Source organism: Entelurus aequoreus, linkage group LG10 (genome assembly GCF_033978785.1).
Source record: "Entelurus aequoreus isolate RoL-2023_Sb linkage group LG10, RoL_Eaeq_v1.1, whole genome shotgun sequence".
In the NCBI taxonomy this organism is placed as follows: Eukaryota; Metazoa; Chordata; class Actinopteri; order Syngnathiformes; family Syngnathidae; genus Entelurus; species Entelurus aequoreus.
The window spans coordinates 18,814,832-18,831,933 of record NC_084740.1 but is presented as its reverse complement, the minus strand read 5'-3'; the positions used below and the strand labels follow the sequence as shown (position 1 = coordinate 18,831,933).

Below are 17,102 nucleotides of genomic sequence, written 5' to 3'. Positions count from 1 at the left end.
TTTTGTGGACAGATGGACCAGTTAACATACTTGGTGTTGTTGTCCCAGAAAATCTGGAAGATCTAGGCTCAGTAAATTATGATAATCGACTAAGAAAGCTGGACAAAATTATGCAATTATGGAAAGGGAAATCCCTAACCTTGTATGGTAAAATGTCTATTGCCAACTCGTTAATTATTCCTCAATTTATTTATTTGTTTTTGTCATTACCAGCTCCATCACAAAACTTTTTTAAGATTTATGAGCGGAGGGTCTTCGATTTTGTCTGGAACGGCAAACCAGAAAAGATTAAAAGAAAGGTTTTGTACAAAGAGTATGAATATGGGGGCCTGAAACTTCTCAACCTTGAAGCTATGTGTCTGTCTTTAAAAGCATCAATTGTTCCAAAGATGTATTTAAACATTGAGTGGTACACAAATGTCCTGTTGGACAAAAAACATGTACTGTATCAAAAGAAATTGTATCCTTTTTTACAAGTGATCCCCTCCCAGAGAGTCTGCTGGGAAACATGGCGGGGTTCATAAAGGAAACAATCCACTCATAGTGGTGTTTTCAATTTTATGTGCCAGAAAAAAGAGACGATATTTTGCAGCAGTTAATATGGATGAACTCTAATATTGTAATAGATGGAAAGCCTTTCTTTTGGAAAAATATGTTTGAAAGAGGAATCATTTTTGTCAATTATATTATGAATGAGAATGGTAAAATTATGAAGTATGATGAATTTAGAGCTATGTATGGTGATGCTTGCTCAAGCTTTTCATTTTATCAACTAACTGGAGTAATTGGGAAAAGATGGAAACAAATAATGAATTATGGAACTACTAAATTATTAGTTTGTAAACCTCTAATAAGAAATTCTAGTTGGCAAAAAGGAACTAAAATAAATAGAAAAATATATAATTTTTTATTTAATAAAGAAATCTTTGAAGGCTGCCTCATACAACACAAATGGAAAATGGGAGGACTTTTTTGACTGCCCGTTGCCATGGGATGCCATATTCAAACTAATCTATAAAACCACTATCGATGTGCAAAATCGTTATTTTCAAATTAAAATTATTTATAACTTCTTACCCACAGGGAAAATGTTAAAATTATGGAATATGACAGAGTCAGATGATTGCCGATTTTGTTGTCAGGAGCCTGAATCCACCCTGCATTTGTTTTGGTATTGTCATATTGTGTCTTTGTTTTGGGTGGAAGTTGAAAAAATGTGTTTAAGGATTGGTTTGTTTATGAAGCTTAATGTGGTTTCTGTTATTTTAGGAGAGTTCATTGACAATCATGATTTAGTCAATTTAATTATAGTACTCGGTAAAATGTTTATTTTTAAGGCCAAAAACAGATATTCACTTAGTATTACTTTCTTTAAAACATTTATTCAGTATTTTCTAACTTTAGAAAGTTACATGGTTGAAAACGATAATGATGCCAAAAAACATTAAAAAAAAGATGAGAAGTCCTCAAAGGCTTATTTTGAAAGTATAATTATGTTTATAGATTATATGATATCTGTTGTTGTGTTCCCTAATTTGAGTGACCTGGACATAATCTGGACTGTACATAAATGCTTATTTTGAAAATGTAATTTTGTTTATAAATTATATGCAATCTGTTGTGTTCCCTAATTTTTTTCTGTGTACATGAATGAAGGTGTGTGTTGCTGAGTCCGACTTGGACATTATCTGGACTGGGCCTGGTTTAAAAAACCCTTTGAACAAATCTAATTTCATTGACAACCTGGTCTGTTGAAGATAAGGCCCTTTTTTAAAAAATAAAATAAAATAAGATAAATAAATAAAAAACATTTGCTTGGATAAAAAAGAAAGTAAAACAATATAAAAATAATTACATAAAAAATAGTAATTAATGAAAATGTTAGTGGACCAGCAGCCTATACAATCATGTGTGCTTCAGGGACTGTGTCCCTTGCAGATGTGTTGTCTATGTTGTGGGAACCAGAATATTGGTAGCAGAAAGAAATCACCCCTTTTGTGTGAGTGGGTGTGGATGAGTGTGCATGGGGGAGGTTGTTTGGGTTGATGCACTGATTGAAAGTGTATCTTGTGTTTTTTCTATGTAGATTTAATTTAAAAAAAAAAAAAAAAAAAATTTTTAAATTTTTTTTTTATTTATTTTTTTTTTAGAACAGGCCCGCGGGCGACTCATCTGGTCCTTACGGGCGACCTGGTGCCCGCGGGCACCGCGTTGGTGACCCCTGCTCTACATATATTGTACTTTTTTTTTTTTAAGTAAAAATAAATACTCAGATATCTGCTTGCATTATTATTTTAAAACAAGTTATATATCAAATTGTACACTGTAAAAAAAAAAAAAAAAAAGGCAGCTCAGTTGCCAGAATTTTACCTTAAAAAAAACTGTAGTACGTTAAAAATCCGGCGACTAGGCTGCAAGCAAACTCTACCTTTATATCGATTTCTTTTTACACTTTACTTAAAAAAATAAATAATTGTGGACACACCTCCTCATTTCAATGCGTTTCACTTCATTTTCATGACTATTTACATTGTAGATTGTCACATCAAAACTATGAATGAACACATGTGGAGTTATGTACTTAACAAAAAAAGGTGAAATAACTGAAAACATGTTTTATATTCTAGTTTCTTCAAAATAGCCACCCTTTGCTCCGATTACTGCTTTGCACACTCTTGGCATTCTCTCCATGAGCTTCAAGAGGTAGTCACCTGAAATGGTTTTCACTTCACAGGTGTCATAGTTTTGATGCCTTCAGTGACAATCTACAATGTAAATAGCCATGAAAATAAAGAAAACGTATTGAAATGAGAAGGTGTGTCCAAACGTTTGGCCTGTACTGTGTGTGTGTGTATATATATATATATATATATATATATATATATATATATATATATATATATATATATATATATATATATATATATATTACTTTAATCAAATGCATAGGCAATTGTGTGATAATATCATGAAGTGAACTCATACATCTATATTCATTTATTATTTACTGTCACAAAGGGCCCTCTGCGATGTGGCCCTCAGTGAAAACCAGTTTGACACCCCTGGCTTAGATAATAATATGTGTAATACTGCAAAGTAGTTGCAGATTGAGGAAATATCTTTGTGTGACATGTATTTATGTGTGTAAAAGACACTGTTAAATACAGTAATTGTGGTCACATAGTTGGAGGCTGTTTAATGGCAAGAAGCCTTTGACACAAACGCACACCCATTGTGGCATTGGTACAGCTGCTAATTAAGAGTCTTGTATTTTTTTCACTCTTCCCTTTCCCTCGCTCTCTCTCATATGGTGTTCTGTGCCAGGCAAGCTGATTGCATGAGATTCAAAGGCCTTGAATCCACAGGACGTGGGGGGAAGGCGGGCAAAAATAAATAAATAAAAGGGAGTGGGTGTGATTAATTAAAAATGCTTTTCCTGTGCACGAATGAAAAGAGCGAGGGATAAAGGGCTGAGCGTGTGGAAGAGCTCCGAGGAGAACACAACGTGTCTCAACACCGCCGGAGCAAGGCTGAAGAGAGTGGGTGGAATGGAGATTTTGGCGAGAGGAGAGTTGGAATTGTCTGCGCGCGGCTTCAGCTTCGCACGAGACGGACAGATCCGATAGAAGAAATGTGCCGTAGATGCCGATGATCGCTCTCACCTTGCGTGCACGTTTTTGGGGAGTGCCAGCTTTGTGGGAAGAGACCCTCCTCGTGTAGGCGCTGCTCTCACCATGCTTGGGGTATGTAATCACTACTTTTTACATGGCAGGATGTGGTTCACATGTTGCAGTGGTAATTCTCTGACGCTTGGTTCCTGTCGTTTAATTTCCATGACGCGTATTAGAAGGCTTTATGTGCTCGGATTAACCCCGGTCAAAATGCAGCATGGTGGCTTTAGCCAAATCCCACTGATGTGAATGGCATTGCACTTGTTGTGTGTGAGCTAAATAGAATTTAAATATACGTCATTTAGGAATCATTTGGAACATTTACGCAGGACAAAAACGTCCTGTTGTTCATTTTTTTGTCAGTGTTTGCTGCGTAGAATTGAATTCTCATACATTTGTTTAACAGGGATGGCGTAGAGCAGGGGTGGCAAACGTACGGCCCACGGGCCGGATCTGGCCCACAAACAGGTTTTATCCGGCCCGCGAGATGAGTTTGCTAAGTATAAAAATAAGATGACATTTTTGAATGAAAGAAACTTGAAATGTATCCACTGAATGGCGGAGCTATGTATAGCTCGGTTGGTAGAGTGGCCGTGCCAGCAACTTGAGGGTTTTTACAGGTTCAAACACTGATGACATCTATTAAAACAGACAAGAAGCAAGGAATCATGCAGAGACAGAGTTAAATTTTTCTCAATTGAGGAGACACGTTTTTTGGGCTGTATTCTAGTTACAGATCCAAACTACGTTCTAAAGTCTAGCCCACGTGCTTCCTCGATTTATTTGGGAGGTCCCTGGTTACATCACTGAAGCTGTCGCTGAGGAAAAGGGCTAATCTAGACAGCTCCAGTTAGACACAATATATGATTATACAAGAAATGCAAATGTGTTGACACTGGTGATATCGCCTTGTGTCTGCTCTGTCTGCGTCACGGCGGTGTTCGGCCTTGGCAGTCAGCAGGCCGTTCCTGGACACAGACACTGATACGAGACTGGCTTGCAAGCTTTTGGATTGCTAGCTTTGCAAAGACAAAGAAAAATACCACTTCAGCACAATTATTAATAACTATAGCAACGGCCCTTAAGCATAAGAGTTGTGTGATAATATATACATCATTATTCTAACAGGGTTCCAGGTTCGAGCCCCGCTTCCGCCATCCTAGTCACTGCCGTTGTGTCCTTGGGCAAGACACTTTACCCACCTGCTCCCAGTGCCATCCACACTGCTTTAAATGTAACTTAGATATTGGGTTTCACTATGTAAAAGCGCTTTGAGTCACTAGAGAAAAGCGCTATATAAATATAATTCACTTCACTTCACTGATTAGAGAGAGGGCTGGGGGCACATTATCTGGGCACACATAAATATGCTAAAATAATTTGTATTCCCCTTCAACTTCATGTGTGATTAATGAAATAAGCCCAAGTTTTGTTGTAGATGATGCTGCATATGTACAGAATAAACCACATGATGTGAGTACATCAGTTGAGGAAAAGGGGTAAAGTACAAAAATAACATCCTCTAATTGGATTTTTATATTATTATTCGTTCCATCTTCTGATAGAGTAAAAATGAACACCAATGGGAGCATTTAAAAATTCTGCCAGACTCGATTCCACCTATTTGATTGATGATGAACATTATTACATAATTTATTCAGAAAGTAGAAATAACGACAAAGGAAGATAGAATACTGTTAACTGCAAAATGTAAGTGTAAAAAACCAAACAAATAACAACACTATAATTTTTATATTTTCAGGTTGTGCTTGTTCTATTTAAACAAAAACAATCTGAAGTTGTCTTTATTTTTAAGTTATTATGCAATGATTTTTACCAGTCCGGCTAGGAATAGATTTTCCTTAAAGGCTTAGTGGCCACATGCGTGGACAGCACCTTTTAGCTCTTATTTCTAAATTTTTGTACACTACTGAATTGGGGTCTTATGGCCGCTTATGTGGACACTTATACTGCCATCTGGTGGTGTCAGAAGAGTATAACATACAATGGAATTTGGGGAAAAAAAGTGTAAAAATAAGAATTAGCATGTCACTAAACATGAAGTACACGTTTGTGTACTTGTGGACTAAGTACATCATATCAAAAGATGATTCTTAGTTTTTATTCTAATTAGGGACCAATAAGCCCAAATAGCAAAGAGAAATAAAATAAAAAGCATGTAAACAAACAGCTTGGGCCTTAAGAGGTTTTAATGTGGCCCCTGAGCTAAAATGAGTTTGACACCCCTGTTGTAGAGCAAACATTTTTAATTGACTCTATTGACATATTTTTTGTAAATAGATAACTTACGTTGCATTTATTTTACATTAGAAATAAATATACTTTTTCAAATGCTTTGTCTACTTCAACCTGTTTCTCCATTGTGTAACAAGAGGAACCGTTATTGTTTTATGTTGTACACAAACATCTTTGAGTTGACATGTGTGCATATGACTCGGTGAGCAAGGCTAATGTCCAGTTTGTTGAGCCAGGAGAGAAGAAAGGACTGAAGCATGTAAGGCAGACCATTCGGCAGCTTTTCTATATTTTATTCCATATTTTAATGGATAAATGTACATGTTTTGGTTCTGTCTCGGGGAGCAATCCGGTAGCTTTGCTGAGTCTGCTACACAGCAGGACATGTTTCAATCGTTTAGTTTCTCAGAATCGGTGGGCGTCGCCCACTTTTTCTTCTCAGTGCTCTCTTTCACGCTCACATTCAGTTCCGGTGGTTGGAGGGCAGGATTTTGTCGATCTCTGTGTCATGATCCGTGGCCCGGATCATGTTTTGATTAGTTATGTTCTGTTAGTTTTGGACTGGACTCTCACTATTATGTTAGATCCACTATGGACTGGACTCTCACAATATTATGTTAGATCCACTATGGACTGGACTCTCACACTATTATGTTAGATCCACTATGGACTGGACTCTCACAATATTATGTTAGATCCACTATGGACTGGACTCTCACAATATTATGCTAGATCCACTATGGACTGGACTCTCACACTATTATGTTATATCCAGTATGGACTGGACTCTCACAATATTATGTTAGATCCACTACGGACTGGACTCTCACACTATTATGTTAGATCCACTATGGACTGGACTCTCACAATATTATGCTAGATCCACTTGACGTCCATTGCACCGGTCGCCCGGGGGGTGTCCCCACATCTGCGGTCCTCTCCAAGGTTTCTCCTTGTGCCATTGGGTTGAGTTTTTCCTTGCCCTGATGTGGGATCTGAGCAGAGGATGTCGTTGTGGCTTGTGCAGCCCTTTGAGACACTCGTGATTTAGGGCTATATAAGTAAACATTGATTGATGATTGATTGACTCCCTGAGTTCCTGTTTTGTGCACCTCTGGGTTTGTTTTGGTCTCCATGGGGATTAATTGGGTTCACCTGCCTCTGGTTAGTGGTCGGCACGCTCACCTGCTGTCGAGCACTAATCAGAGAGCTATTTATTCACGTTGCTCGCCACACTCTGTCTGGCTTCATTGTTTGCATTTGCAACAGTTACGTTGGTATTCTTGTTTCCTAGTTCATGATTCCAGTGCTAAGGGGTTACCTTAGCTTCCCGTGCGATCGGCACGTTTTCCTTTTGCTAGTTTCCTGTTTTTGGTTTAAGCTATGATTTATGAGAAATAAATAATCTCCTACATCACGCTTTCGTCCGGAGTTGTCCGTCTGCATCTTGAGAGAACAAACCCCGCAGTAAGATGCGACCCCAACGTGACACTCTGGCTCTGGACAATTGCTACCAGTGGCAGCGATGCTTGTAACTTAAAATTTCTGCCCACAACTTAAAGCATGAAGAAATGCAGAGAGACCGTTGGGGTACTCCTGAGTTGAGGTACCACTGCGTATTTATGACATTGTAAGAATGATAATGATCCCCTTTGAAGCAGACTAGTTCTAGTGTACTCTCCCTTTGGCCTCAATGAATCAAATAAACACAATCGACAAAACTAGCAAAAAAATATTTGCTGATTATTATTATTATTATTATTATAGCCCTTCCCTAATGTTTGCGTTTTCACTAATATTCATACGAATTATTTGCAATTCAAGCCAGTTAATGCAGCTTCCTACTAATATTGAAGGTTGAAATATAATGACAAATTCATGGGTTGAGGGCAAATGTTTGATCAACAAATTGTGTTTTCATTAATGATTAGAAGTAATTTAAATTATTCTTTATGGTATTTCTACCACTTAGGACTGGGCGATATATATCGAGGTTGCAAGATATAGCAAGATATTTTTAAACAAGATAGGAATGAAGAAAATATCGTAATATTGATATAATTTATTTCACATTAAAATGACCAAACACCGCTTATTTGTTGTGTTCCTTGTTCTCCCCCGCTTCCCTCTCATGGGCTACTAAACCCTCCCCTTTCTCCTTCCAAGACGTGCTTGCACGTATAAGAACATCCATGATTGGTTGGTTGATTACTATGATGAGTCACGATTGGTTGAGATTAGGGCAAAACATTAGGGACTGGCCAATCAGAGGCAAGATAGGGCAGGTTATGGAACCAGGAAGGGAAATCACAACAGACATCCCAAATGATGACGAGAGAGTTGGAGAAAAGAAAGAGGGAATAGTCAAGCGGGCGATTTATACATTTTAAAAACTAGTGGAAGATGGCAGAAGGATTCTCTTCTTTAGATGTTTCTTTTAGCGATGTAGACCACGTCTAGGAAACCCACAATGCGTCTACTTGGCCACATTTGGACAAATGTACGCGTCTGGATAAAACATTCATTTGAGTTGTTTACCTACTCCGTAGCCCAGTGGTTAGAGTGTCCGACCTGAGATCGGTAGGTTGTGAGTTCAAACCCCAGCCGAGTCATACTAAAGACTATAAAAATGGGACCCATTGCCTCCCTGCTTGACACTCAGCATCAAGGATTGGAATTGGGGGTTAAATCACCAAAAATGATTCTCGGGCGCAGCCACCGCTGCTGCTCACTGCTCCCCTCACCTCCCAGGGGGTGATCAAGGGTGATGGGTCAAATGCAGAGAATAATTTTGCCACACCTAGTGTGTGTGTGACAATCATTGGTACTTTAACTTTAACCATTTAAGTCCAAGGGGATGGGTCAAATGCAGAGGACAAATTTCACCACATCTAGTGTGTGTGTGACAATCATTGGTACTTTAATCTTTAATCAAATCAAAACTGTTCTCCAGTTGCCAAGCCGGGCATATTTCGCAGGAGAAATGCTGACAAAAATGTACGGCGAAGTGAGGAAGATCATAGCCGCACAATGAAGTCAAGTCACTTACTTGGCGCTGACCAGAACCGTACGTGTGTGACAGTCCATTACATCGTCCACTGGGAATTAAAAAGTGTCTGCCTGCAAATTAATTTTTAATCTGAGTTTGATACATTTTGTATTATTTACACAGCTATGTTATTTATTTTACGTAGAAAGAATAGTTATCTATTTTATTTATGTTATGTAATTCTGTGCTACTTAAACAGTTTCTTTCTGTACTGTTAATACCCATCTTGACTAACTGGCTTAATAAAAGTGTTTACAGTACACTTGTCAATCACTTCAATTTCAGTGAATCTCTCTCAAAAATGAATATCTTTATATGTATACTTTCACCGGAAAATATATCGAGATATACAGTATATCGAATATCGAGTTTAAGTAAAAATATATCGAGATAGACTTTTTCGTCCATATCGCCCAGCCCTAATGTCAACTACTCTTTAAGTTTTTACTACTACTACTACCACTATGGTACATTTTAGTCTGTTAGTTGTGCCCTTGTGTGCATTATCCTTTCCATCCTTATCCTTTCCATCCTTTGTAACTGATTTACTGTGTGGAACAATTTCCCTTGTGGATATCAATAAAGTTTGTCTAAGTCTAATTACGTTTGTACTTTTGTCAATAGAATGAGCATGATACAATCGTGACCTTGCACACACGCAGTATCGAATGTGCAACTACTGTTTGTATAGTTTGGAAAGCTTTCTATACATTCATACTTGATCCCCATCTCACAGTAGGCAAGATGCAGTCCTGATGTGCCAATAATCAGATTCCTCACCTTTTTTCCCTCTGTTGGTGTCAGGGGAGCTCATCAGTGGGTCTCATTATGTGTCTGCTGTGAGCTTGAACTTCTCGTTAGTTAGTTTTAATTGCCTGCACTGTACACTGATCTGCTTTAGTTGCAATTCGGGTTTTCAAAGAGGACGCTTGTGACTGTTACTGTCTATCCAGGGGCTGCACGGAAGAGTATGAGATGAAGACCTTGGAGCAGAAGCCAGAAGCTGAGCCTTTGGCTGCGGGCTACCGACCCTCGCCTCGCTCGGGTTGGCGCTGGGACAGCCCACCAGTGCCTATGGGGCTGCACAGCACCCCCAACCCACAGAGGTGGGCCCCCATGGGTACCCCACCACCACCTCCGCCACTGCGTTCCCACAAGACTTTGATGCCAGTGCCCTACAGGGAACCTCTGCAGCATTTTAGCTCAAAAAGGTGAGAGAGACACCATTAGTTGCCATGATGCTACAGTAGTAATGACTGATAAAAGTGCATAATACGAAAATGACTACATCATCTTAAATACAAGTGCTTATGTAGTAAAATATATGTTCCTTTGGTGGTATTGTTTTTTATTGTCGTAAAAAAAAAAAAAAACAGTGTGCCCACGACATACATGTTATTGTTCATAATACTATACATTATATCACAAAAGTGAGTACATCCTTCACATTTTCGCAAGCTTTTTTTTTGTCTTGAGTGACAATACTGTATAAAAAAAATTGGCTGTATTTTAGAGTAGTGAGTGTACACTGAACATGAGTCAGCCATTATCTAAATAGCTGGGAACATGAGTACTATGATACAGCGTAACCCCTAAATATACAAGCTTATTTAACAGAAATGTTAGTATATTGAAGCAATTTGACCAGAAACTATTAAAAAAGAGGTTTGGAAACGATGTAAACATGAATAATGGGTTTCAGCCTGACAAAAACCGATACTTTTGTAAAGGTTAGTACACTTTGAACACAGTATACAGTGCTATACAGTACTGTATATCAATTAAACATAACAAGGAGGTGATGGATCAACCACTATCTATGTACACAACCCAAAGCCAGTGAAGTTGGCACGTTGTGTAAATGGTAAATGAAAACAGAATACAATGATTTGCAAACCCTTTTCAACTTATATTCAATTGAATGAACTGCAAAGGCAAGATATTTAATGTTTGAACTGAGAAACTTGTTTTTTTTTTGCAAAAAATCATCAACTTATAAATTAATGGCAGCAACACATTGCAAAAAAGTTGTCACAGGGGCATTTTTACCACTGTGTTACATGGCCTTTCTTTTTAACAACACTCGTCAGACCACAGAACACTTTTCCGCTTTGCATCAGTCTATCTTAGATGAGCTCGGGCCCAGCGAAGCCGAAGGCGTTTCTGGGTGTTGTTGATAAATGGCTTTCGCTTTGCACAGTAGAGTTTTAACTTACACTTACAGATGTAGCGACCAACTGTAGTTACTGACAGTGGTTTTCTGAAGTGTTCCTGAGCCCATGTGGTGATATCCTTTACACACTGATGTCGCTTTTTAATGCAGTACCGCCCGAGGGATCCAAGGTCACGGGCATTCAATGTTACGTGCAGTGATTTCTCCAGATTCTCTGAACCTTTTAATGATATTATAGACTGTAGATGGTGAAATCCCTAATTTCCTTGCAATAGCTCGTTGAGACATGTTGTTCTTAAACAATTTGCTCAGGCATTTGTTGACAAAGTGGTGACCCTCGCCCCATCCTTGTTTGTGAATGACTGAGCATTTCATGGAAGCTGCTTTTATACCCAATCATGGCACCCACTTGTTCCCAATTAGCCTGTTCACCTGTGGGATGTTCCAAATAAGTGTTTGTCCTCAACTTTCTCAGTCTTCTTTGCCAAATGTGCCAGCTTTTTTGAAACATGTTGCAGGTATCAAATTCCAAATGAGCTAATATTTGCAAACAATCACAAAGTTTACCAGTTCGAACGTTAGGTATCTTGTCTTTGCAGTCTATTCAATTGAATATAAGTTGAAAATGATTTGCAAATCATTGTATTCTCTTTTTATTTACCATTTACACAACGTGCCAACTTCACTGCTTTTGGGTTTTGTATTTTTGTAATCAGCCGGACCTACTCAGTGGCCTAGTGGTTAGAGTGTCCGCCCTGAGATCGGTAGGTTGTGAGTTCAAACCCCGGCCGAGTCATACCAAAGACTATAAAAATTACCTCCCTGCTTGGCACTCAGCATCAAGGGTTGGAATTGGGGGTTAAATCACCAAAAATGATTCCCGGGCGCGTCCACAGCTGCTGCTCACTGCGCCCCTCACCTCCCAGGAGGTGATCAAGGGTGATGGGTCAAATGCAGAGAGTAATTTCGCCACACCTAGTGTGTGTGACAATCATTGGTACTTTAACTTTAAATTTAAACCTAATAATATTTGTGATTAACACATGGTTTCATATAATTTGACAAGGTTTATCCTGTTAAACTTGAAGTAGGTTAAATATAATTATTGATTATAGATATAAATAAAATCAAGAGTAAGATGACTAATTCCGTGTTAATTATTTGAGTGGGCCCCAGTCCCCTCTATATTAGAAAAGTTGGGCACTGAGGACAATAAGGTTAAGAGCCCTTGGTCTATAATGTATGTTTTCTTTGTTGTACCTCTCCTCTTGCGGTGTGTCAGGCCGGTCAGCTACCCAGAGAACCACTACAACGTGTCTCCTGCTGGAGGTGACCGAGTGCTGCCCTACAGAAACCCCTCGGCGAGCTTCTCGTCACCTTCCTCAGGCCTGGTGGCCCTCTCCACCATGGGGCCTCCCGGAATCACACCGGGGCCCTTTGTGCGCTACAAACCTTCACCTGACAGGTGGGTGGAAGTATCTGTTCTACTGTACTATATGTCACATAAAGTATCAATCATAGCTGCCTGTGTGTTTTTAAAAGAGCCATTAATTATGTTGGCGAAGAAGATGATTCATGTGATACATTAGAGTCTGTGGTGGAGGGATCCTCGGGTGTATCGGCCTGACTAAAGGGTTGATAACGTCTTGGTTTTATTCATCTGAAATGCAAAACAGAAAACAAATAATCAAATTGTTGGCTTACTGTATTTAAAAGTGCTGTGTAAATGTTGCCTAAGTAAGTGTGGCACACTCGCTGGCTGTATTGACATTGCACTTATAGTGTGTTAGGGGTTTATAATGGCGCCATCTGCTGGAATAAAAAAAGTCACTACATTTGACCTGCAAATAAAGTTAATAGTAAATACAATAGGTTTTTTTTTCAAACAAATAACAAAGCGGGAATAAATATGAAGTGCATAATTCTTTCAATGAGCCAAATACTGAACAGTCAAAAAACAATATTCACCTTATTTGACGCTATGGCAGGGGTCGGAAACTCAAAACGTTAAAAGAGCCATGTTGGACCAAAAATACAAAAAACGAATCTGTCTGGTGCCGCAAAAAATGAAAAGTGTTATAATGAAGGCAACACATGAGGTGCCTATAGTAGTTATATTAGCCTACTATCAAAGTGACTTTATAAGCCTTATACAAGTGTTATAATGAAGGCAACACATGATGTAAGTGTCTATATTAGCTATAATAGCCTACTATCAAAAAATGACTAAAAGTCTTATATAAGTGTTATAATGAAGGCAACACATGATGTAAGTGTCTATATTAGCTATAATAGCCTACTATCAAAAAATGACTTTAAAAGTCTTGTATAAGTGTTATAATGAAGGCAACACATGATGTAAATGTGTCTATATTAGGTATAATAGCCTACTATCAAAAAATGACTTTAAAAGTCTTATATAAGTGTTATAATGAAGGCAACACGTAATGTAAGTGTCTATATTAGTTATAATAGCCTACTATCAAAATGACTATGTGTCGCAGGCTGATGCAAATCTTCGTTGACGGAAATGTAATATTTATTCTACATATTTTTACAACATTAGAAACCATTAGTAAATCAGAGGCTACTCAGAAGGTGAGATAACTCCTGGAAATTACTGGCTTTTAATGGCCAAAGGTATAGATGTGTGTGTCCAAGTTAAAGGAAACAGCAGGCTGTGTTCTTTTAATAGATTTATTACAATTTTTGGCAAGCTAGGTAATGTTTACTGTGGTCTGGAACAACATGGCACACAAACAACTATCAGAAATGTGTCATGAGACATGCAAATTATATACAAAGAGGATGAAAGTAAAGGATATTCAATGAGCTCAAATATACCTACAAATGAGGCATAATGATGCAATATGTACATACAGCTAGCCTAAATAGCAGGTTAGCATCGATTAGCTTGCAGTCATGCACTGACCAAATATGGCTGATTAGCACTCCAACAAGTCAATAACATCAACAAAGCGCACCTTTGTGCATTCACACACAGCATACAACTTTTGGTGGACAAAATGAGACAAAGGAGTGTAAGATTTTACATGTAAACAAACTGTTGCATCACAGTCCACACTATGGGGAGTTCAAGAACCGCCAAAATAAGTAGGACAAAACGATGCTCACCAAAAAGTCTCATCAGTGAAGCATACACACAAACATATTAAACAGTGGTAGTTCTAACAATTGGAAAGGTTTGTGTCGTGTTTGTCCTCAAACAAAAAACATACTCAAAGAAAAAAAGAAAAATTTCCCCATCTTTTTAAAATATGTTCCAGGGAGCCTCTAGGGCGGCACTAAAGAGCCGCATGCTGTCCGTAAAGTTCCACCAAAATTGATACAGGTGTAAATAAAACTGTTTGCATCTGGACTTACAGTGACTATAGAAGAGTAAATATAATTTAAAAAAGCAAAGAGAGAGAGAGAGAAGAAGAAAAAAAAAAGTCAAATTCAAGGCAGAGCTGAAGTTGCTAAAAAAGTAAAAAATAATATCACAAAGCCAACAATAACATTTCTTTGACACATCGTTTGTCCATCCAGTCAGTACAAACCCCCTTTATAGTGCAGTAATTGTAATGTAATTTTACATCATGAAAAAAAATAGTGATGGACTTTTTATTTTATTTTGTCTTTAAAACGGTGATTTTACACTTTTTACCTGACCCCCGCGTTAAGGGATCAAAATAATAAAGAAGTTTTCCCTTCTCTTAGTTCCATTTAGATTGATGATAGCGATGAAAGGCCTTGTCAAACGCAGCCTGCCACTCCGAATTCTTTCAGAACAAGCTTTTACTCGTGAGCTAAAAAAGAAGCACTTCCTGATACACAGCTTCACACTGACCAAGTCTTCTTAAAGTGACACACATTGAGGTATCGAGGGACACACTATCACATGTTTGACCCATCATTAGTATTTATTTTAGTGCTTTACTGTCTGATTTTCAATGCATCGTGTATGTGTTTGTGCATTGTATATGAGGGACATGATCATATTTACAAAACCATTAAAATGATTCTCAAACAGTAAAATCCTCACGCCCCGTGTGTTCTGTACAGATATGGACCAGGACAGCGCCCCCTGCTGCCTTATGAGCCCCACCTCAGTGTGGATATCATGTCCAGCGGAGAGTCGTCTTCAGGCTTCACCAGCCAGGAAAGCACCATGGAGCGCTGCAAAACTGGTACATTTTCTTCATTGTCCATTTTGAACACTTCATTTCTGCATGAACGCTACAAGTATACAGTTGTTACCCCTCGGCAGTCAACCAACACAGAATTACGTTTTTTTATTCTTTTCTACTTGTTTCCATGTGTATGTGTGTTCTTGTATTTCTCCCCTTCTTGAGACAAAGTAAATAATGAAGATTAAAAAACAATTACAAACAAAAAATTCATCAACAACAAAAAATTAACCAAAAGCATACCTTTGTTATATTTGCATAGTTTGTATATATATTTAATGTTGTAAATACAAATCTTTATATATCTAGAAAGGGTGGTCCTAAAGATGTAGGCATTTTTCGGAGGTCTCAAGAAGGTAACAAATGAATGCATGTGTGTGTGTGTGTGTGTGTGTTGTGTGTGTGTGTTGTGTGTGTGTGTGTGTGTGTGTGTGTGTGCGTGCGTTCTTGTATTCCTACCCTTCTTGAGACATGAAGAAGGAAAAGTATCTTCCATATGAGGAGGTGTGAACAAGTGATGACATAAATCATGGTCCCAATAACATTGCATCTAATAGACAATGTCTCATTTGCACCCCTGCTGGTGACATCTATCAAAATGAGGGTGGTCCCAATAAGGAGGGATTTTTCAAATTGACTGTGTGTCGCTTTTAAAAGTGCTCCCCCTCTGGCCAACATATGTAATAACAAGTGTGTGTAAGAAATTGAAATGCGCCCCCTTTGGCCAAAATTAATCAAAATAGATTAATAAATATGTATATAAAGACATACTGTAAAAACTTGAAGTAAATAATGAAGATTAAAAACCAATTACAAACAAAAAATTCAACAACAACAAAAATAAATAACCAAAAGCATACCTTTTTTATATTTGCATAGTTTGTATATATTATTAATGTTGTAAATACAAATATTTATATATTTAGAAAGAGTGGTCCTAAAGAGGTAGGCTTTTTTCGGAGGTCTCAAGAAGCTAACAAATACAAGTGTGTGTGTGTGTGTGTGTGTGTGTGTGTGTGTGTGTGTGTGTGTGTGTGTGTGTGTGTGTGTGTGTGTGTGTGTGTGTGTGTGTGTGTGTGTGTGTGTGTGTGTGTGTGTGTGTGTGTGTGTGTGTGTGTGTGTGTGTGTGTGTGTGTGTGTGTGTGTGTCCTTTGTAAATGGTATAATAAGCACAGCTAGAGATCGGTACCGATTAATAGCAGCGACCGAAATCCGTTGGCACTACCGGGTATCTATTCACATGAACTCAACAACGGTGCCATATTTCCATTCTGTGGTGCACATGATGTCCTGTCAAGGAAACAACTACTTAGCAGCACTCATGGCGGACACAGTCAATTTACCTCTGAGTAATGTTGCAATGTTCAACACCAAGAAAGATAGAAAATGCTTAAACACGAAGTAAGGCTTCACTCTTTCAAAAATGCTTCTACCACTCCCCGCCCTCCACCACCAAACGTCTTAATTGACACCGCCCCTCTTCTTCTCCATCCCATGACTTTAGACACACTAACGCAGGCCTGTCTGCTTGAGGTCTGCCTCTTAAGTTTCATTTTGCCTACTACATTGCAAATGAGACTCCAATACGATAACAATATATAATAACAACTGGACAGCACAGTTATCAGCACAGTTATCATAAGCAGCTATTTGTTTCAATGTTATATTGATAAAAGAAGAGGTAAAAGAAACCAGATTTTTGGGAGTATTAATAGATGATAAAATGAACTGGAAATCCCATATAAAAATATACAACATAAGGT

General features: G+C 38.2%; 1 protein-coding gene across 2 annotated transcripts in view; it reads left to right on the top strand.

The window, feature by feature from the left end:
• The window catches only part of sipa1l3 (signal-induced proliferation-associated 1 like 3), a 190,434-nt gene that overhangs the window by 142,421 nt on the left and 30,911 nt on the right, over nt 1–17,102 (top strand). For both annotated transcript variants that reach the window (XR_009827451.1, XM_062060235.1), the window contains exons 12-14: nt 9,930–10,187; nt 12,432–12,614; nt 15,215–15,339. Coding sequence is in view for 1 of the 2 variants with exons in the window: in XM_062060235.1 (XP_061916219.1) it covers nt 9,930–10,187; nt 12,432–12,614; nt 15,215–15,339 (566 nt within the window). In the remaining variant the exon portion in view is untranslated. The remainder of the gene's footprint in view (nt 1–9,929; nt 10,188–12,431; nt 12,615–15,214; nt 15,340–17,102) is intronic.